This window comes from Antennarius striatus, chromosome 16 (assembly GCF_040054535.1).
Source record: "Antennarius striatus isolate MH-2024 chromosome 16, ASM4005453v1, whole genome shotgun sequence".
Taxonomy (NCBI): domain Eukaryota; kingdom Metazoa; phylum Chordata; class Actinopteri; order Lophiiformes; family Antennariidae; genus Antennarius; species Antennarius striatus.
This window is the reverse complement of record NC_090791.1, coordinates 3902298-3921182: the sequence shown is the minus strand read 5'-3', so window position 1 is coordinate 3921182 and position 18885 is coordinate 3902298. Positions and strand designations below refer to the sequence as shown.

At 48.6% G+C, this 18885-nt stretch overlaps 1 protein-coding gene across 3 annotated transcripts in view; it reads left to right on the top strand.

The window, feature by feature from the left end:
- znf385c (zinc finger protein 385C) overlaps positions 1–18885 on the top strand; it is an 89574-nt gene that overhangs the window by 43939 nt on the left and 26750 nt on the right. Inside the window, exon 1 of one of the 3 annotated variants that reach the window (XM_068336853.1) lies at positions 7934–7990. The exons of the other annotated variants lie outside the window; for them this stretch is intronic. Within the exon in view, the coding sequence (XP_068192954.1) occupies positions 7981–7990 (10 nt within the window). The 5' untranslated portion in view covers positions 7934–7980. Of the gene's footprint in view, positions 1–7933; positions 7991–18885 lie in introns of those variants that run through there. 3 annotated transcript variants of the gene reach the window in all.

Below are 18885 nucleotides of genomic sequence, written 5' to 3'. Positions count from 1 at the left end.
TTAAATAAAATAATTTTTTAACTGGGCTAAAATGTAAAAAAATAATGCACCGCAAATGCAGAAATCCCCTTTCAATTGCTTTTATTTTTTTAATATAATTTCAGTTTGGAGAGCTGGGGCGGCAGTTTACAAAATAAAAGCACATGTTAAAAATAAGGTGACATCAAATATGAAGGCCAGGATTCAGTATTAATTCTAATAAGTTGTGTATATAGTGTACATTGTATTATATTATATATACAGTATATAATATGTTGTATATTATTATCATTGCTGTTGTATTTTTATATATTTGTTGTATATTTTTAGTTTAGTCAGGATATTTTGTTGTTGCCCTCCTACCCCAGCCGGCATCTGCCACTGGGGGTAACAAATATCTATGCCACAGCTGGTTTGCCCCCACCCCCACCCCAAAAAAAAACCCGTTATCCCCATCAGGGCCGTGCTGATGGAGATAACACGTGGGGACCACATCCACAGCTGCAACCACACTCTCAGTGATGCCTGTGGGTAATCTGGAGTCCTGTAATATACCGAGTTACAAATGGACTTTTCTTCTCGACTCTTCCGGATCTTTTCCGCTGGCGTTGGTCATGTGACTTCTCACGAACAGCTGAGGATGTCAGCTGCTCCCACGCCGGACCGACGCTTCTGATGACGCTTTCCTTTGACCGGCCCGTCGTCATCGATTCGCCTCATTCCTGGATGTATCTCCTCCCGTCTTTCCTGTACATGAGACATGAAACAAACGCCAGGATTCCCACAGCCCCCCCCCCCCCCCCTCCTCCCCATCCCAGGAGTCCCCCCTCCCCTCTCTCTTTCTCCACCTGACGTGATCACCCCCCCCCCACCTCCTCTTCATCCCGCTCCTCTCCTTCATCTTCCACTTGTGAACCCGGCTGAGGAGACGAAACACTGATGATTTATTTATGTTAGGAAACCCGTCCTTCCCTTCATCTCTCTCTCACACACACACACACACACACACACACACACACACACACACACACACACACACACACACACACACACACACACACACACACACACACACAGTCTCTCTGTCTCATCTCATGTCTGTCTGTCTGTGAAACCGTATGTGACAGTGATGCTAAATGGGGCGTCCTCTCCCCCCGTTGTGATGAAATGGAATATGCAGGTGGCAGAGCTTACAAGCACAACACACACACACACACACACACACACACATGCTGAGATGACAGCTTCACCCTTCTCAGGGTTTATCTCACATGATCGACATATTTGCCTATAGGTGACCCGTTTCCTCGAAGCATGTCCTTCGGGTGATGACATCATCAGCTTTATTCCCTATATTTCTATTAGTCTAATATTTCTACAAACATCCTCTGTCGCCGGGTTATTTTTGGAGCAGCTTGTTTTAATTCTTCGCACGTCGAGTCTCGATCACACCAAACATCGCCTCGGTTTTAAAGGGGAAACCTGTTAATCAAAAAAAAAACTTTTATTTGCTGTCACTTTGTGTGGCTCTAGACTTTACAGGTTTCATAAGTTTAAAACTAATAGTTTTATTACAGGTTCATAAATTGTTAATTACTGCTTTGCGGATCCATTTATCTACCTAACATAACCTCTGGGTTGTCAGGTTGTTAAAAACGCCTAACCTCCTCCTCGCCGGTGTCATTTACGTGATGCAGCAGTTTAATCAATCATTAATTTAATCAATCATTCCCGACACCGCTTGACAAAGAGCTGCAGAGCATTTGACTAAAATACTTTCATTAAAACTTTTTTTTTTTTTTCAAATTAAAACACCGGATATGATGGATTATCAGACGTGCAGCCAGGCTCGATTTCGACTATCTCTATTTGACTCTTAGCTGTCATTGGGCGAGAGGCGGGGTTAAAGCGATGACTAATGGAGACAGCCAATCAGTGCGTAAGAAAATACATTTGAGTTAACTCAAGGTCAAATTCAAATATTAACAGTTTAGGACTGAGTTTCCCTCCAGGAACGCCGGGGGGATTTTCTCGTGTCCGACGAGCTAATGGCCTCAAACTGCTGCTGTCCGTCAGCATCCGTCCTCCCCGTCCGCCCATCTCCAGATTATTTTATCTCCTCGCCGTCGGACCTCTCAGCTCTCCTCCAGCCTCGTGTCAGTCTTTCTGTCACTTAGTTATTTAAGTCTCTCCGTCAGTCAGTCAGGTGGACGGCCGGGCCGTCACGCTCCGAGGGCGTTCCCTCCCATCGCCTCTGAATTAATTTGTTTGTTTCGCCGAAAAAGAGGGTGAGAGAGGTGAGGGGTGATGGAAGGAAAGACGAGAGAGAGAGAAAGAGAGAGTGAAGTGGAAAATAAATATGCCAAATCTTTGAGTTGATAGAGAGGAAGACAGACGCCAATTTAGATGGTAAGAGCCGAGAGGGAAGAAGTAAAGCGAGAGAAAGTTTACTGCAAAGATGACATCGTACAGCGAAGGGAGGAGTGGAGGGAGGATGGGTGAGAGAGGAGAGGTTAGTCTAGATCACTTGTGTCAAACTCAAGGACCGGGGGCCAAATGTGGCCCACCACATCATTATATGTGGCCCGCGAGAGCGTGAAAGGTCAGAATGTCTAAAAACAAGTAGGTCAGAAGTGTGCTTTGACCAAAAAAATTAAAAAAAAATTTCCAAAATATATTTTAACTTTGGCAAAAAAGAAAGTTTTAATTTGTATTTGATGTTATTTTTCTTTATTCTCTTGGATAGTTTGATCCTTGATTGATGGAGTTTTGTGGGTTTAATAACCTGACAAATTAAAAGAATTTGTTATAACAGAGAAACAAACATGTTTATAATGTTTGTAACTTGAATAAGTAATAAATTCAGAGTTATTTAACATCAAGGAGTTGATACATTTATTTTACGTTAGAATTGAGTTACATTTAGTTACATTTATTAGTTGCATCTGGCTCTTTGAGGACAGCCGTTGTGAGAAAATGAGTTTGACACCCCTGGTCGAGACAAATGACTCGGTGAGTTCTAATTAGCTGGCGGGCTAGCCTTCCTCTCTGGAAGGTAGCCCATTAATTAGCATTAATCACAAGTTCCCGATTTGTTCATCCGAAACTCTGAAACTCTGCCCGTTTATCGCACCGACGACTATTTATCGCACCGCGACGTGAGCTTGTACGCGGAACACGTGACGACTTCCGCCGCCCTGCAGCGTGAAGGCGATAATCCGCCGGCATCGATATCCGTTAAAAAACCCAGAGGAACCAAAATATGTGTCTTGTTTAGCAAAACCGCACGACTCCCAAACACTCACATTTCCAAGCGACCTCAAATGTTACCGGCTCATCAAAAGCTGCCGCGCCGCTCCGGTCTCGCTTGGGCTTCGCCGCCGCATATTGGAAACCTGGAAGGTGGACATTAGGAGGCGGTCATGCTCTGACAGGTATTGATCAGGCGGCTCCTGAGAGACGGCGAGATGAACTTCACGCCGGCGCCAAAGGGGGGAGGCTTTCTGCCCATTTTGTTGCCATCTGCTGAAGACTAACACGGGGTTGGATGTGTGACGGGAATACGGGGCGAAAACGGGGCGGGTGGGTAGGCGGGAGGATGTTGTCGAGATGCCCAGATGCCACGACTAAAGAGATGTCACATGGTGTTAGCCTCGCCGCGGTGCTGTCATCTTCTCAGGTGACAGCGACCGTCCCCGTATTTCACGCTTCCTCTTTACCTCCCTCCTTTGGGGTCTCGTGCCCCCGCCGTCACGCCGTCCCTTTGCACCAGACGCTCTCTCCCACCCATCAACGCGCCGCCGCCCATCAGTCCCCAACCCGCCGTGGTGACAGCGCTGGCACGCCACGGCGAGCGCACACGCTGCATAATAATGACAAGCCGCTCACCTCGTCTGTAGTTTCCATCTTGCCTTCCAGCTCTGGAATCACACGGGGACTTGCAGACATCGGATATTTCGGTTCATCCATCGCTTTTTTTATTCGCTTTGAGAGTATTAGCTACTTTTTTCCATGTGTGACGGTTTAAATCGTATTTATGCACCTTCACACGCCGGGCTCTCAGCGCTCAGATCATACGGGGAGTGGGAAAGTTGGAAGAAGAACAAAGTTGTCGAAAGATGACGCGGTTTCGTTATGCGTGACTGTGACGGCTTGACCTTCTCATCCGCCCGGGGTCCACCATTCGTCACCATGACGACTCCTCTCAGTAAATAACATTAGCGGTAATAAAGTCCGTCGGCCTCCTCTGCAGATTCACCGTTTCCCCTCTTGTGATGGAGATGTGAACCATCCCCAACCCCGATTCTGACCTCCATCTGGAGGGTTATTGATCAGATCCTCATAGGGATCGACAAAAACCATCATCGATTGGTATACTGTATTTCCAAAAGTATTCGCTCACCTGCCTTGACCCGCAGCTTCAACTCTTCTGGGAAGACTGTCCACAAGGTTTAGGAGTGTGTTCATGGGTATTTTTGACCATTCTTGCAGTGTGTAACCTCAGATTTGTGAGGTCACACACTGATATTGGACAAGAATGCCTGACTCTCAGTCTCTAATTCATCCCAAAGAAGTTCTTGGGTTGAGGTCAGGACTCTGTGCAGGCCAGTCAAGTTCATCCACACCAGACTCTGTCGTCCGTGTCTTTATGGACTTTGCGTCATGTTGGAAGAGGAAGGGACCAGTTCCAAACTGTTCTCACGAAGTTGGTAGCATGGAATTGCCCAAAATGTCTTGGTATGTTGAAGCATTCAGAGTTCCTTTCACTTAGGGGCCAAGCCCAGCTCCTGAAAAACAACCTCATACCATAATTCCCCCTTCATCAAACTTTACACTTGGCTCGACGCAGTCCGACAGTGTCCACATTGAGTCTGCATTGAGTCTAGGTTTGGCAGTAGCCAAACCCCAGACTCTTTCATCAGATTACCAGATGGAGAAGCACGATTCGTCACTCCAGAGAACTCATCGCCACTGTTCCAGAGTCCAGTGGCGGAGTGCTTTACACCACTGCATCCGATGCTTTGCATTGCAAATGTATGTATGTGATGTATGGATTAGATGGAGCTGCTCGGCCATGTAAACCCATTCCATGAAGCTCTCTGGACATTGTTCTTGAGCTAATCTGAAGGTCAGGTAAAGTGTCTGTAGCAACCGACTGCCCAAAGTTGGCGACCTCTTCACACTCAGCATCCTCTGACCCCTGTCCATCAGTTGACTTGTTCGACCACTCCGTGGCTGAGTTGCTGTCGTTCCCACACACTTCCAACTTCTTATAATACAGTTGACTGTGGAATGTTTTACAACGAGGAAGTGTCACGACTGGATGTTGCACAGGTGGCATCCTGTGACCCGTTCCTAAGTTCTTGATTTTATACACCTGTGGAAGTGATTGGAACACCTGGTTCTGATTATTTGGATGGGTGAGCGAATACTTTTAGCGATTCGTTTGTGTATTGACATTGAAATGTCACTTTAAAAAGAAACAAAGGGTGGACAAGAGGGAGAGACCAGTTGTTCCTCATCAGACACTGGGATTTGGATTTGAACTAAAGTTACAAAGAGACCGTCGCTTTCTTGTCTTCAAGTTAGTTTCTCACCGATGAAGGAGGAGCAGAATGTTTGTGTGATTCCAGCCAACTCCTGTAGAGTCTTAAACATTTATTAACGTTAAAGAATCATTGACATGATTCCCGTATCCGAATCGTAATCTAAATGTAATCAGCTGTAGGATACGATAGGGTCAATCTTATTAGTTCTTGTGTAACTATGCTAACAACAAACAAAGCCAACCAATCACGTATCGTCGTGGGTGGAGGTAATTAAACCCCTTACCATCCAGATAATGAAATAATTAAGCTGTCATGTCAAGGTAAAGAATGAGGAAACAAAATGACACCACATTAATTCTCTGCAGCCATACTTTCCTCTTCAGTGCTGTGTGTTAAATTTTCTGCAGTAAACAAGTCGTACAGAAATGTCGTTTCTAGCAGACAGGGCTGTAAAACGAACAACCCGCTGAGAGATTAACCATGCATTCTTAATCCAGTGGAGTGGCCGTCTTCTGGACTATGAAACAATTTGGCTTGAACGGAATCATCACGGCTGAGGCCGACTGATTCGGAGCTTTGGAGCCGTTCCCGTTTTTCCAATTAGCCCCGGCTTTGACGAGCCACCCGGGAGGCCGGGAGGCATGGGGGCAGTGGCGCAGCCCCCCTCAACCACCCGTGTCCTCCATTCTGCCACAGAGGAAAGGCCGCTTTGTCCGCCATCCGGAGCACAAACCTGGATCAGAAGGGAAAGGTGGGAAAGAAGCCATATTTCATATTTAACAGAAACTCTCCATCAGCGAATCCATCTCTACCAACCCCCCCCCCCTTCTCCCACGACAAGTACGACGTGACGGCATCGTGAATAGACTCTTGGCACGCAAGCGTGGAATTAGAAGATTTTAAATGCACAACAGAGAGACGGCGGAGGAAGCTTTCTGATTGCACAAAGGACGTCGGGTACAATCAGGCGCATGTTCCTGCGACGGCGGCGACGCCAACGAACGAACGAACGAACGCTGCGACGAGCGCCAGAAAGCACCAGAGATAAAGGAGGAGAACGAGGCGAGTGTAAGTTTAGATGGGTACACAGTTTGAGGAGAGATAAAGCAGGAAAAAAAAGGGGGGAGGAAGGGGAAGCGAACTGAGAGCTGGAGAGAGGCAGGGAGGGAGCAATTTAACACTGTAATTAAGTTCCTGATAGCACCCTGGGAGATGTGCTTTGGCGTTACTCCAGGACAGCTTAGCATTGCATCCAGGCTCTTCAACCCACAATCTATACACACACACACACACACACACACACACACACACACACACACACACACACACACACTTTGAACAAACATAAATTTAATACGAGCTGGGCTCCTTCTTTGCTCTCGAGCCAATTCCAAATCCCCCTGAATATGTCAGCTCCACCAAAAAATGATGCATCGACAAGACGACACACAAAAGGAGGAGGAGAGGGCTGGGCGAGAGAGATGGCAGCGAGAACCCATCACTCCAGTCACTCTCGCACCGCTGAGCACACCAGACAGCCGCCTTCGACAAGTGCACACAAATCACCCTTCATACACGACGAGAAGCACGGATGGAAACCTGTCCGGGGGAACGTTCTTCCTCTTCCTTAATGTTTACCACGCTCCCATCATGCCTCTGCCACCTGAAAGTGCTTCTTCCCATGCCAGGATCTTTTTCCGTTCTGTTTCCAAAATCCTTTCTTTTGGGGCTGAATGACAGGATATGTATATGATTCAATACAACACACACACACACACACACATACACACACACAGCTGCACCTGGAAGAGAGGAAGTTTGACAGGAAGGCTAATGCGGTGCCAAGTTCTACAGGGCGAAAGAATAGCGGATAATATCCCCAGCTGTGCGCTTCTGTCAAGTGAAAAAGGTGCGCGCAGAGGAGGAGAGGGGGAGAGAGAGAGGAGAGAGAGAGGAGAGAGAGAGGAGAGGGAGAGGAGAGGGAGAGGAGAAGGAGAAGGCAGTTCCACCCAACCCCTTTCCGACAGCCCGACTCTTCTCCTCCCTCAGGCCAAAGCGGAGCAGCAGCACAAGCGGCAGGATTTTAACTGAGGATAACGCGCGTCGATAGGATCTGAGGTTTGTCGGGGATTGGTCGCCCCAAAAGACGGAGGGAGGGGGGAAACAAAAAAAACAAAAAAAAAGGATACCGGAACGAAAGAGTTGAGGAGAGAGAAGAGAGAAGAACTCGATTGGAATCTTGTTCTTTACAACTCCTTGGAGAAGGACGTCTTATTCTCCACCTGTGCGTCGCTGCAATCGTCGTCGCCCCCCCCACCCCCACCCCCCCGTGGGAGGATAAAAGTGCGTGATTCTATTTTTTTTATATTTTTTTCATTATTCTTTTTAACCGTTTTTACGCACGGTGACAAGAGCCGAACTGGAGAGGCGCGGATTCGCTCCTGGACGCGCGATGCTGATCGGTAAGTGTTGCGCACCTAAACGCACTCTTTCCCGGTGATTTTGGCCACGCAAACGATCCGTGTGACAAAATTTGGGACGTGTGTCCGCCTGGAGGGTGAAGCCGAACCGCGGTGGGTTTTTAAAAACGACATAAATAATCTCACCCGTCTCGTTAAGTCGCTCCAAAACGCGTGAAGTCCATTTAAAGTCAAGCGCGGCGTCATTCATAGTAAAAAAAAAAACAAACCCCAAAAAACGCGATTATTCTAATATTGATGATGTCATTAATCGCGTCAATTTGTGTTATGTAATTCATGTAATGCGTGGATTTCATCTGTGGCTTCTCCTGTGGTCGTTCACACGCCGTCGGAGGATGGAACCGTATCGATCCAGTCCTGTGGAGCTCCAAAAACACGCGTGGCGCTCTGCGCAAAACGGCCGCTCCATCCCCCCCCCGCTGGAAGTTTGTTCAGAAAAAAGGAAACGGAAGAGTTCCGTTTAAGAGGATTGTGAGAAAGTTCGGTCAGAAGTCTGGGAGAACCGGACCATAGTGACGTGTCTCCAGTCCTCAAGGAAAACTGATCGGAGGTCAAGAAGGTCATGCGCTTTAATTCCAATATTCCAAAATCTCCCCAAAAATAACCTTTAAATATCACCTCATAATTAATTCCCCAATTAATTCCCTCTCTTTCTTAATTCATGAGGTTTAAATGGACTTTGATATTTTTTTTCCAGAATGTATTCATTGATTTTTTATTATTTATTTTAATTTTCCTGAGAACACGATTCTTTTAATCCAGATTAGAACCAATCTGATGCGATCACAGGATGGCGCCGGGCCTCTCTGGCTGTGATGGATCTCGCCATGCCTGAGATGTTAAAATGGCTTCAGCGGGCGGGGGCCAATGGCTCATGCAAATGGATGCCACATTACCGGGGCTTCCTCCTCCCAAACGCCGCTTCTTAATCCTTCCTGTGACAGTTAGAGGGGGGGGGGGGTGTTGTCTTCATCCTCATCCTCATCATCTCCCTGTTGTCCTTTTAGGCGCCTCTTTAAAAAGAAGCGCCGTCAAGTGTCCCTCCTAATGACCCGGAGATGATTTGGTGTCCGCCGGGGGGGGGGGGGGTCGCCGCACGTCGTCTCCTCCTCGGCGCCGTCCACTTGACGACGGCCGTCGAGAGGCCGGAGTTCTGTAGCTAATCAGCTCCGCTTGGAGGAGCTGGGGAGGGAGGAGCTGGGGCGGGGGGGGGGTTTCCATCTTGTTTCACTTTACCCATCCGTCCACTCTGTTCCCCCACCCCCACCCCCTCCAGGCATGTTGTGGGGTTATGGGAGGGCTGATTATAGGCCTGTCCCTCAACGATCGCCTTCTTCCTCTATTACCCCTTTTTTATCTGCAGGATCTGGGATGGGGGGGGGGGGGTCGTGGGAATGCTTGGGTAGAAGGGTTAATCTGTGCTAAACAGGGTCCCCCAGCTTGATCAGGGCTAATTACAAGGGGTTAGGGTTACTGTCTGCGGCTACATGGGGGGGGGGGGCACGCCCAGGAAGCAGGGCTTTGAGAGTTTGGCCTAAAATTAGACAAACGGCGGGGGGGGGGGGGGTTATTCCCTCATTGTTTGTAAATTTTAAGCTAAACAGGAAGTGCGTGACCTTGAGACGACGCGGGGGCTCGACGCGGGGGCTCGACGCGGGGGCTCCTCAGACATCATTTAAGGTGGATGTGCTGCTGGTGGAGGGGGCGTCAATCAAGGGGTTAATGCAAAAGGCGTCGCCGTTGGACGCCAGGATCCGGTCCAGCTCCAAACGCCACATCTGCACCGCCATCAAGCTGTCAAACCGGGAGACGAGCACGCCTGGTCCTCACACATGTGCTGCGATCTGATTGGTTAAAGAGACATCTGCTCGGTCCTATTGCGTGTGTGTGTGTGTGTGTGTGTGTGTGTGTGTGTGTGTGTGTGTGTGTGTGTGTGTGTGTGTGTAAAAGAAAGCGTTAGAGGCTATGAGACTTGATGATGGATGGATTCTCTGAGCCTCCTGTCTCTTTGTTCATCCCTCGTGGGCCACAGGGATGAAGGTGGCAGCTCTCCAGCTTCTTCTCAACACACACACACACACACACACACACACACACACACTCACACACACAGCAGAGACAAATAACCCACTGCTCTATTAGCTCAACAAACACCTCACCACAAATGACAAATCTGTAGTCCAACTGACTTTTTTTTTTTTTTTTAATGTATTTTATTTTTCATTACCTCGGCTTCTATTAGTGTCGTCTCAGTGAAGCCTCCTGTGAGGGAGGGAGTAATGTAGTGACTGTTATAACACATTATTTCATAGTTATTGTGTTCCAAACCTCTTGCATTTTATATGTTGTCCCTCCGGCGTAAAGGTCCATCCCACTTGTTATGCGGCGGTCGATGCGTTCACGCGACACTTCTTCACTTTTAACGCTCCCGTCAGCCGTTTCTTTCCAGGTAACAGGAGCGGCGGGGTCGCGTCGTCACCCCACCCCCCCACAGTTCCCTCTTTCCATACTTGTTTTTTTTATTTTTTTATTATTTCACCAGGCTTGATCTTGTTCTTGTTTTTCCCCACAGATCTCAGTCCGAGTTTTAAAGGAGGATTCTGTTAGGGGGGGGGGGGGTTTGTTTTGTTTTTGTTTTTTTTCAGGAGTGGTTTTTAAGACCGGGTCCTATTCTTCCAGCATGAGTCACACCTTCCACTCGTAACGCGACGCGTCTTGTTGCGGCAGACGTCTTGGGGGGGGCGGCTTTTTGAAGCTGTTGTGGAACCAGAGCGATCTGTGGCTCTTCTTTTTGGTGAAGGTTTTCTTTGTTGTGATGAAGAGGAAATGATTTTTAAAAGACAGAAATCTCGCTGGAAGCTGCAGGAAAATGTTTGAAAAAGGTTAAAAAAATTATATATATATATATTTATATATATATATATATATATATATATTTATATATATATATAAAGAAAAAGCTGGCAGTTCATGGGGTTTTGTTAGATGCTAGGTACACTCAGACGTCAGAGTTGAATTGTGGGTAATCTTTGTGAAAAATAGCGTAATTACGTTGTCATGTGACGCACGCTGGCCTACTTTTTTACAGTATAGCGTCGTCACCGTCACACATCCCTATTGAAACGTCAAAATTAGTTTATTTTCTAGTGGTGGGGGGTGGGTTTATTTACTTCACGCTTTGATTCTCCAACGGAACAGAAAAGACAATCCATTTGTGTTTTTCTACACTGATTGCAGTTTCCTTTTCTTTCCTTTGTGCTGCTAAAATACTGAGCAATCACACTCCGCAGTGACTTTTTGTGTTTGTGTGAAAAAATGGTCACGTCTGAATGGGTCACCGGTGCCGTGATGACGGAAAATCACGCTTCACAAAAGTGTGTTTTTGTGCGTCGCTGTTTGCGTAACCATCGCATTTAGAGGAGCCCTTTTGTTGTGACCTCTACGACCCTGCAGGTGCTATTTAGACAGGTCAGAGGTCGCGTGTCAGCGGAACAATCCCAACGTTACCCAGTCTGGGTGACCCCTAGATATTCATGCGAGCTGGTGGTGGTGGTGGTGGGGGGGGGTCTTCGTTTGCGTACACACACCCGTCTGGCCTTTACAGCACAGACTATTAATATGGAAATGTGTGATTTTAATTGAGACAGAAAATACATGTCGTGCTTCATTTGTACCCCTTTATGCCCCCCCCCCCTCGCCGTCACTGTTGACTGACAGTTGGAAGTTATTCCTTGGAGGTGACAGCGCGTGTTTGATTGCCCCCCCCCACCCCCTCCACCCCCCGCTGGAGCGATGGCCTCTGGGTGTCTGGGAGCCGTGGGCAAAACGCGACGCCCAGCAGGAGGGACAGGGTGGGAGTGGGGGTGTTGGTGGGGGCTCTGACAGCATGAGAAATGGGCCCCGCATCTCAACTCGGCACCAGAACCTTCACCACTTAGCCTCTCAGGGGCGAAAGCTAAAGACGGGGGGGGGGGGAGGAATTAATTAGCCTGAAACGGTTTCCTGAAGAATCCAGTTGGCCTGACGCTCTGACCTTGACTTAAACCAGCGATAGAGGATTAAAAGCAGCTCATATGTACAGTATAGAAGAGCTGCAGACTGGAACCAGTAGGAGTAGGAACGAAACATAAATGGAATGCGGCCGCCGTCGTCAAACCGGGTCCGTCCGACTCCAAAGATCAGCAGCAAAAGGTCATCCGACCGCCGGTCTGCGGCGCCCTAATGGGCATCATCGAAACGCGTTCCACAGGATGCTGCTTGCAGCATCATTAGAACACGCAACCCACCTGCGTCTCGTGTGTGTCGTTAGCGTGTGCTAGCTGGAGGCTAGCCTGCAAAAAAAAATAAAATAAAAGACGGGGCCAAATGGAAGACAGACGCAAAGTCTCTCTATACCAACACATGCATTTGAATGCAGCAAATGAGGCAAATGCGTGGCAATCAGTGCTGCGGTGATTGCGCGTCAGCTGGATTTGAATATAAATAGACGGAGAAGAGAAACGCAGCGAGGGTGCAAACGCGATTATACGCGGAACAAGCAGGATGTGTACGATTTCTGTTGCAGGAAGACGCGCCAAGTGAAGGTGGTTTAGCTCCGCCGTCGCACTGCCGTGTTGATGTTTTTGCACTACAAATGTGTGTGTGTGTGTGTGTGTGTGTGTGTGTGTGTGTGTGTGTGTGTGTGTGTGTGTGGCTTACACCTCTAACAGAAGTCGGCGTTCTCGCATTTCGTCAGCTCTGAATGCGGTGGAGGGAGAGCCTGACTGGGAATGATCAGCTCTAATGATTTTATGAGAGTCGACGTGATGAATGTTGGCACATCGGTGTGTTTATGAACCCCCCCCTCCCACGCCTCCCCCCTCTTCCCCCCCCCCAGTCTCAGAGGGGCTATCCAGTCTCGGCGTGTGCTGATGTCGGTGGCGCTGGGCGCCGTTGGCCACATTAGCGTGTCACAATGGTCTCTTTGAAGTGGGTTATTTTAGCGCGGCGGAGCCGGCTCGCCGTGCACTCACGTGCACGCCCCCACCCCCCCCACCCCTACCCCCACCTCCCCACACGGGCAAAATAACGGGGTCAACACAAAAGCTTTCACACCCACATCCTTCTGAATGCGCTTCACATAAGCGCCTCCACCGACACGTCCTCCCAAACGCTCCGTCAGCAGTCCGTCCATCCGTCTCCCACCCCGTCCGTCCATCCGTCCATCCTCCACCTCTCCGTGCGTCCTCTCCCGTCCCTCCTCTGCTCCTCCTGCAGGCCCAGTTCAATCTGAGAGCTTAATTGAGCTCCGTCTCTCTCGGCTTATCTCCAAAAGCCGCCTCTTTCATTTGAGTAAATGCCTTCATTCCCGGCTCCACTATGAGGCAGCTGATAAGGAATGTCTTTTATCCACAGCAGATAGGCTTCTTACCCCCCCACCCCCTCTCCTCCCCCCCCTCAGCCCGGTGTGGGCACTTGTGTGTATTTACAGGCCTGCACAGCATTTGCAAAATCACGGATGAGCTATTATATACGCACACACACACACACACACACACACACACGCACAATAGCTGATGATTCCGTGAGGTAAATATGCGCGGCGTCGCCTGGCGTCTCGCAGCCATCCTCCGAGGCAGCTTATCATTCAAATGTGACATTTCTATGATTGCTCGTAATCGCACAAGACTGCCGCAACCTTGCAGGTGTCTCTAATAGGAAATGATTAAGTGGCGACGAGCTAATCGCCGCCACGCCTGTTTGGGGATGAAGCAAAGTATTGAGTAGGCCTGGAGACCGGATCGAAATGAGAGATCAGAGCGCTTCAGGAAGATAAATTTACATCCAGTCCATCATTATGCCCCTAACCCTAACCCTAACCCCCCCGTGACCACATCCAGTTGTGTTTTTGTCCGGGTGCAGGAGTTGGGCATCAGATGAAGAAGCCCCCCTCCTGCAGGAGTTCCGGGAAGGAGGAGTTGCCCCTGCTCCCCTTTTTTAACCACAGCTCGTCTGCCCCAATCTGTTCGTCTGCCCCAATCTGCTCGTCTGCTTCTATATGTTCGTCTGCTCTTATCTGCTCGCCTGCTCCTATCCGCTCATCTGCCCCTATCCGCTCGTCTGCTCCTATCCGCTCGTCTGCCCCTATCCGCTCGTCTGCCCCTATCCGCTCGTCTGCCCCTATCCGCTCGTCTGCCCCTATCCGCTCGTCTGCCCCTATCCGCTCGTCTGCTCCTATCCGCTCGTCTGCCCCTATCCGCTCGTCTGCTCCTATCCGCTCGTCTGCTCCTATCCGCTCGTCTGCTCCTATCTGCTCGTCTGCTCCTATCTGCTCGTCTGCCCCTATCTGCTCGTCTGCCCCTATCTGCTCGTCTGCTTCTTTCTGACACAGCCCGACCCTCGAAGCGTAACTCCTCTCAAGGGACAAATTGAAGAGAATTTGTTAAGCTATTTGAGCCTCAGTGCTCCCAGCGGACCCCCCACCCCTCTACCCCCAACCTCATTGACTCGTGTTTGTTAGCTGGAGGCCAGCGATCATGTTGGGGCGTGGAGTCGATGAGGAGGATGCATCAGCGGCGCCGTATCTGTTAAAGCTGCTCGCTGCCGCTCACCAAAGGGGATGTGATTGAATTCATTTGCTTACTAATGAGTGGGGGGGTAGGTTGGGGGTGGGTTGAATTGCGTACTTCTGTAGCTGCGGTTACACTTCCGCTCCTTTTAAAATCACTCTCTCATTGCTGCAATCAAATCTGACATTTGTTCCCCAGATGCAATCAAAGCCCTTTTTGTCACCTCATCAGACGTCTTTGTGCCCTCTTTCGCTGCACAAATGTTGTTTTCTTTGTTTGTTTCTTGAAGGATTTGAGCTACTTTTTTGTGTCTCAATTTTATTTTTTTTATTTTTTTGGGGGGTGGGGTGGGGGTATTCTTCTCATATGTCTTTCTTCAACCAGGAGTTGTTTGAAGGGATACCCCTAAGAAGCAGCTCATTGTTCCAAAAAAGAACAGAAATTGGTTCAATCCAAGGTTTTTATTTAACACGGAGCCAGTTTTCAAAAATTTGTTGAGGTGTTGTTGTTGTTTTTTTAATTTGAGTGTTCTTATGGAAACCATTACTGTAATCAACTGCAATCAAACGACTTCATCAGCCGCTGCTTCCTGTCTCTCAGTCAATCAACGGGATTGATTTTATGAGAGGTAATTGTTCCCGGTTTAATGTTCATGATGTCTTGATTAGTCCTATTCTCTGGAGTGTTGTTGTTGTGGAGAGTGTGTTCTGCTGCTGTTGTTCAAATCGGATTAACGCTAAATCCTCTTTGTCTCGGCAGACAGCAGCAGGCAGACCTGGGGTGGGCCGGCGTGGGGGGGTAGGGTCGTAGCATTTTAGCCACAGGTCAGGACGACCCAGACCGGTGTCATCGGTTCTGAACGCCTCATAGGGTGGCTTCTAAGTATGGAATTGATCCACAAGATGTAATGATTGATACGAACATTAGCTCTATCCCAGCTTTCAACTGCACATTCCATTACTCAGGTTTTTAATGCGTCTTTTCTTATAGATTGGTAGTATTTTCAAAAGTTAGTGCCGAATTAACTCGCACTTCAAACCCAGAACAAGTTCCAAACCGAGGTTTGGACTTTGGTCACGCTGTAGAGATCTGATCTGGGTGGTTTTTAGATCCACATTTTGATGTTCACAGGAACATTTTCTATCATAGATCAATTCCTGCGATTGATCCGAAAGCTGAGCCAGCTAAAAACGAAGCTCCACGTTGTGAGTGAACCTAATCGTTGCTCGGTTTGATCCAGAACACACCGTCTTGGACTAAAGGAGAAGTTTCTCATGTTACAGTACAGTCTAGTTTCTTTCTGCAATCCAAGCTGTGATCCTCACGCTAGGCTGAGCACCGGAATCGCTTCCAACACCAAACCGTCAGACACGCTGGAAAGACGTCCGTTAAATCACCATTCCACACGACCAGGGTTAATCTAGCATGTGGCCGTTGGTCCGTTCCGACGACTCCGTAGGTTGTTTCCTTTCCAACCAGATTGTCCCACTCTGGCGCCTGAGGAGACTTCAGCAACTTTCCATCCTGATTAATCTGTTTGAGATCCACCGACGTCTCAATGGATGCCCGGCCAAGTCACGGAGATAGACCGATTGTAGCTGTCTCTGTATCATTTGTTATTTGGCCAAAGGGGCGTCAACTCTTTCCTCGCCTGTAGCCACAACTCATGCATCATTCTGTTTATTTTTGCACACATTCCTGCGTGTGTTCATACAGATGCCACATCGGTATGCAGGCGTTCATGCGGAGGCTAATTCCGCGCGATAAGGGTCGTCAGAGACTATCTTACAGTCCGGTTGAATCCAGTTTAGTGTTTCTTTGCTGTTTAACCAAACAAACCCGACAAGTTGGGGGTTTTTTCAACAAGATCCACCAAGTTTTCCCCAACGCCTACCCACGAGTTTGTGTTGACGACCAGCCGATGGGCATCAGGCGCGGCGGCGGGAGATCCATGTGTAATTCCCGCATATCGCAGTGATCCGTGTTTCCACCTTTTCCGTGCAGGTTATTAAAAGCCGGGGGAAAGGTTACGGTAAATGTCACTCAGCCGACGTGCCCCTCGGGCTCGGCAGAAACTCCCCGACCACCTGCCACCAACAATTTCACTCTTAACATTTCAGGGTAGAGTAATTTCACCTCCGAAAAACTGGCAACTCCATCCCAACTCGCTCTCCAAAAACCTCCCAAGCAGCAAATTCTAAAAGCCTTCGACAAAAAAAATAAAAAAATAATCAGAGTTCTCCTTCCTCCTCCACCTCTTCTTCATTTCCAACGCCACCTCCTGTTTTTTTGCCCCTTGTCACCACTTCTCCCAGACGCTTTGGGTACTCATCGCAGAGGTCACCCACCTGTCGCCTGCTGTAAACACATCATGAATAATTCAAGCGTCGTCGGCGCTGGTTGACTGCAACAGCTGATGATCTCGCCGCGATGAGCGGAGATTTATCCCAGGGATTGGTGTTCTAATCCCCCTGCTGGAAGCGCTCTAATGAGAAACGCTCTCTTGAGAGTCTGAGGACACATTCCGAGTCCTTGACCTCCGCCGGTGACGAAGTTAGTCTGAAATAGCGAGGCAGGAAACTTCTAGCCTGGGATTTTTTTATTTTATTTTATTTTTGTTAGATTCCGACTACACACACACTCTCAACCGGGCTAACTTTGAACAAAAGAGCATCTGAGCTACTTTTCTCCTCTTTTCTTCAATCGCTGCCCACAGAGGGAGCTGACCTATAACGGAAAACCAGTTTATATGTGCGAGACGCGTCCAAGTCGCGGTTTGAGAGGCAGCGAGATGCCAGTTGGAGCTGGCAAGAAGCTGGAATGATTGCTTTTCGCCGCTTATCGCCGCGCCAGCAGGTGTCTAAGACGTGCTGTACTGCTGCACTTTGAGGGGATTCACAATTATAACACCCTGGACACACACACACACACACACATACACACACAACTCCCATCCTCCACCCGCCTCCAAATATCCATCCCTCCTTGCTCCACTCCACATCGAGTGAAATTCTGCTGCCAATAGTAACTTAGGAATCCTGTTAGGGCCTCGCTCGTCCAAACACCTGCAGAGGCTCTGATAAGAATCCTTATCGGCCCCCATCCCGATGTGTCTTCCCTGCGCCCGGGCGGCGCTGAAGGGCCCTAAGGATGGAGCTGAGGGCACATTACACCACAACGGGTGGTCGCCTTGATTGTGTCTCAACGACATTATCGACGCGTTTGGAGGAAGCCGTCGGATTCTCCGGATCGGTGAAGTTTTTCTATCTGGAGACGTGACTGCGGTGCGATGCCTGGTAGGAAGAGAGTCATCCGTCTTTCATTCTGTGCTCCCATCTTTTTGTAATTGCACACGTGGAGTAAGAGGAGACATCTGCATGCCAGCACTTCTTTTTTTTTTTTAGAAGAAGAAGAGGAGGAAGGAGACAACAAAGGACGGAGCTCAAAGACGCCTCCATTTGCCGTTTGCAGCTGTTTCCCTTCAGAGAGCTTGTCGTCGAACGGCCCCGTCCGCTCTTCGCCTAAAAGCGACACGCAATCCGGAAGGTTTTTGACGTCTGATTTTGAGGAAGGCGTTTGGATGACGACGCCACATTTCGTCCTCATCTGGCGAGTGCTTTTTGACGTCGGCGCGACGAGAAAAACGAAAGCAGCTGCTCTTTCTGCAGACTCTGCCGTTTGCACATACATCGCGCAAAACGGCACGCACGCCATAATGTGCAAACATTAAGCATCGTGTTTTCTTGTTTTCTGACATTTCAACCTACGTTATCTCACCTTTGTCTTAACTGCATATGCTGCACACCGGCTGAAAACCAAATTAGCCTAATGGATCCACGAGGCACAGCAGCGCAACCTGTAAATGAAGTCCCACAGATGTGCTTCTGTAGATTAATCTTCACGCTCACGAGCAATTATTCTGGCAGTGATGTTGAGGCATGAGGCTGATTTGAAACAATTACAATCCAGGTTGTGCAAAATTAGCTCATTCATTTTCCGAGGCTGCCGCTGATGGAGAGCGTGGGCAAATTTTTTTTTTTTTTTGTTAAACGCACCAACGGGGTAATTAGAGTTTAACATCGCCATGTCCTTCGGTCAAATCCATTGCAGACGCTTGAGGGTTAAATCCTTGCAGTAAATTCATTAAATTAACGTGCAGAAAATTAAGATTACCTGTGACTTGCATAGCCGTCGTGTTAACCTTCACAGCTGGTGAGCTTTTGTTACCAGCTTTCATGTCTGTTCCTCATATGTGATCGTATGCATTATAATAATAACCATTAAAGCATGAAGCCGTCAACTCGCTGCACACTTGTCAGAAATTTCTGG